Source organism: Nicotiana tomentosiformis, chromosome 4 (genome assembly GCF_000390325.3).
Source record: "Nicotiana tomentosiformis chromosome 4, ASM39032v3, whole genome shotgun sequence".
Taxonomy (NCBI): domain Eukaryota; kingdom Viridiplantae; phylum Streptophyta; class Magnoliopsida; order Solanales; family Solanaceae; genus Nicotiana; species Nicotiana tomentosiformis.
This window is the reverse complement of record NC_090815.1, coordinates 103,289,975-103,292,193: the sequence shown is the minus strand read 5'-3', so window position 1 is coordinate 103,292,193 and position 2,219 is coordinate 103,289,975. Positions and strand designations below refer to the sequence as shown.

Here is a 2,219-nt window from a genome sequence, read left to right as displayed (position 1 = left end):
ATTAGTTAAGGGAGCTCAAAATTTGGAGTCTCTGCAAAATTTACCCCACTATATACGAGCATTTCAGATTTTCAAAATTATAGCATGAACATAATGGTATTGTAGTGTGTTTGTATAGTCTATGTTTGTACTTGAGAATCCCGGAAGCAAGAGTAAAATATAGGTAGATAACAGGGGTGAAACTATGTGTGGCCAAGAATGGTCAAATGAACCTCCTTTGTCGAAAAAATTATATTGTGTATAAGATAAAATATTATTATTTGTTATTGATTAAAAAAAATAGATTTTGAATACCTTTGCATAACCACTAGCAAAACTTTTTGATTTCGGCGGTGTAGATATTAGTTTTACTCGGAGAAAATCAACTAGGGGAGAAGCTGTCTAAAGTGCCAGCGACTCCGCAACACGTAAATATAATGGAAATAGCGGTTTGTGTAGAGGCGCAACTCTGTCAATTACTGGGGCACTAATGAGTAATGAATGAAGTCAAATGTAATAGTGATGTCAATTGTCGAGCCGCTATAAGTTGGTAGTAATGTCTTCGTATGTTGCGCAGCTAGCTCCAGTTAATGAAAATGACAACGCGTTTTAGTTAAAGTCACTTTTCCAACATCTACCCTCATTTCTCAGCACCTTCGCAACAAGCCAATACCATCTCTCCATTGTAATTTGTAAGTATATATATTACCCCTCACTTGTCCTACATTCCATTCGAACTACGTCTAACACTAAAACTTCCATCAAACTTTGAACTTCTCTTTACTGTCTTCCCAAAGAAAAAAACAATGTCGTCTTCTCTTATTTCCAATTCGACCCATTTCTTTTTGAAACTCTTTCTTTTGATTTCTTTCTTTAATGTGTGTTTTGCTTCGAGAAAGCTCACAGCTTTAGTCCAAGAACCACAAAATCAACTATTGCAGTACCACAAAGGTACACTTCTTTCCGGCAAAATCTCAGTTAATCTGATTTGGTATGGCAAATTCAAGCCATCCCAAAGAGCAATAGTCTCTGATTTCATCACTTCCCTTTCTTCTTCAACTCCATCTAAAGCCGATCCATCAGTAGCCAAATGGTGGAAGACCACTGAAAAATACTATCATCTCGCCAATTCCAAAAAATCCCTTTCACTCTATTTGGGCAAGCAAGTGCTAATTGAAAATTATTCCCTAGGAAAATCACTGACCCAGAAACAAATTGTCCAATTGGCATCAAAGGGTGAACAAAAAGATGCCATTAACATTGTTTTGACCGCCTCTGATGTTGCAGTCGATGGGTTCTGTGTCAATCGCTGTGGAACCCATGAGTCTTCTAAAGGAGCTATTATTAGGGGCAAGACTTACAAATTTGCTTATATCTGGGTTGGTAATTCAGAGACACAATGTCCTGGCTATTGTGCCTGGCCATTCCACCAGCCAATCTACGGACCACAGAGCCCACCACTGGTTGCACCGAACAACGATGTGGGTGTTGACGGAATGGTGATTAACTTGGCTAGCTTATTGGCTGGAACCGCGACGAACCCATTTGGAAATGGTTATTACCAGGGAGAGGCAGATGCACCACTGGAAGCTGCTTCTGCTTGTCCTGGTATCTATGCCAAAGGTGCTTACCCTGGCTATGCTGGAAATTTGTTGGTGGACAAAACTACAGGTGCAAGCTACAATGCACACGGTACAGATGGAAGGAAATATTTACTTCCCGCCTTATATGATCCTGCTACATCTACATGTTCAACTCTAGTCTAGAAAGAAATCAAGCATTTACAAAGTAGGATATATTATAATCGAACATAGAGGTGTAAGCTAGAATTTGTTGATTCGTTCATTTGTTACGGATGTGATAATATAAGAGAATTATTTTGTTATGTCTACCTCCTAATCTTCTTTGCTTTTATTTCCCTTTTGTTTTCTGCACTTCTTATTTTTACTACTAAAACCAGGTAATGTGACTCAGCAATATGCATTGATACAAGTTTAGAAGGACAAAGCCAGTCAATAAATAAATGAATTGGGATAAAATAAAAAAAGCTTCAGAAACAAATTTTTGGTTCAGAAATCATGTAATGAAAACGTGGGATAAGAAGTTATTAAAAGGTGAAATACATCTACAGCTCATTAAATTAGCCAACATATTTCAATCAAATATTCAAACTGAGGCATGTTTACGATTGATCATCCGTAGACATGATAAAGTGTTCCCATTAAAAGTTCAAAATTTGA

At 37.5% G+C, this 2,219-nt stretch overlaps 1 protein-coding gene across 1 annotated transcript; it reads left to right on the top strand.

Annotated features, from left to right (window-relative positions):
• The first annotated feature begins 704 nt into the window (after positions 1–704).
• Positions 705–1,870, top strand: LOC104121578 (protein PHOSPHATE-INDUCED 1-like). Its single transcript, XM_009633604.4, has one exon. It carries the CDS (start codon positions 786–788, stop codon positions 1,743–1,745), a length of 960 nt encoding a protein of 319 aa, XP_009631899.1. The 5' UTR covers positions 705–785; the 3' UTR covers positions 1,746–1,870.
• Positions 1,871–2,219: the final 349 nt, after the last annotated feature.

Excerpts from the sequence above, each read along its gene's own strand:
- LOC104121578 (XM_009633604.4), top strand. The coding sequence starts at position 786 with ATGTCGTCTTCTCTTATTTCCAATTCGACCCATTTCTTTTTGAAACTC.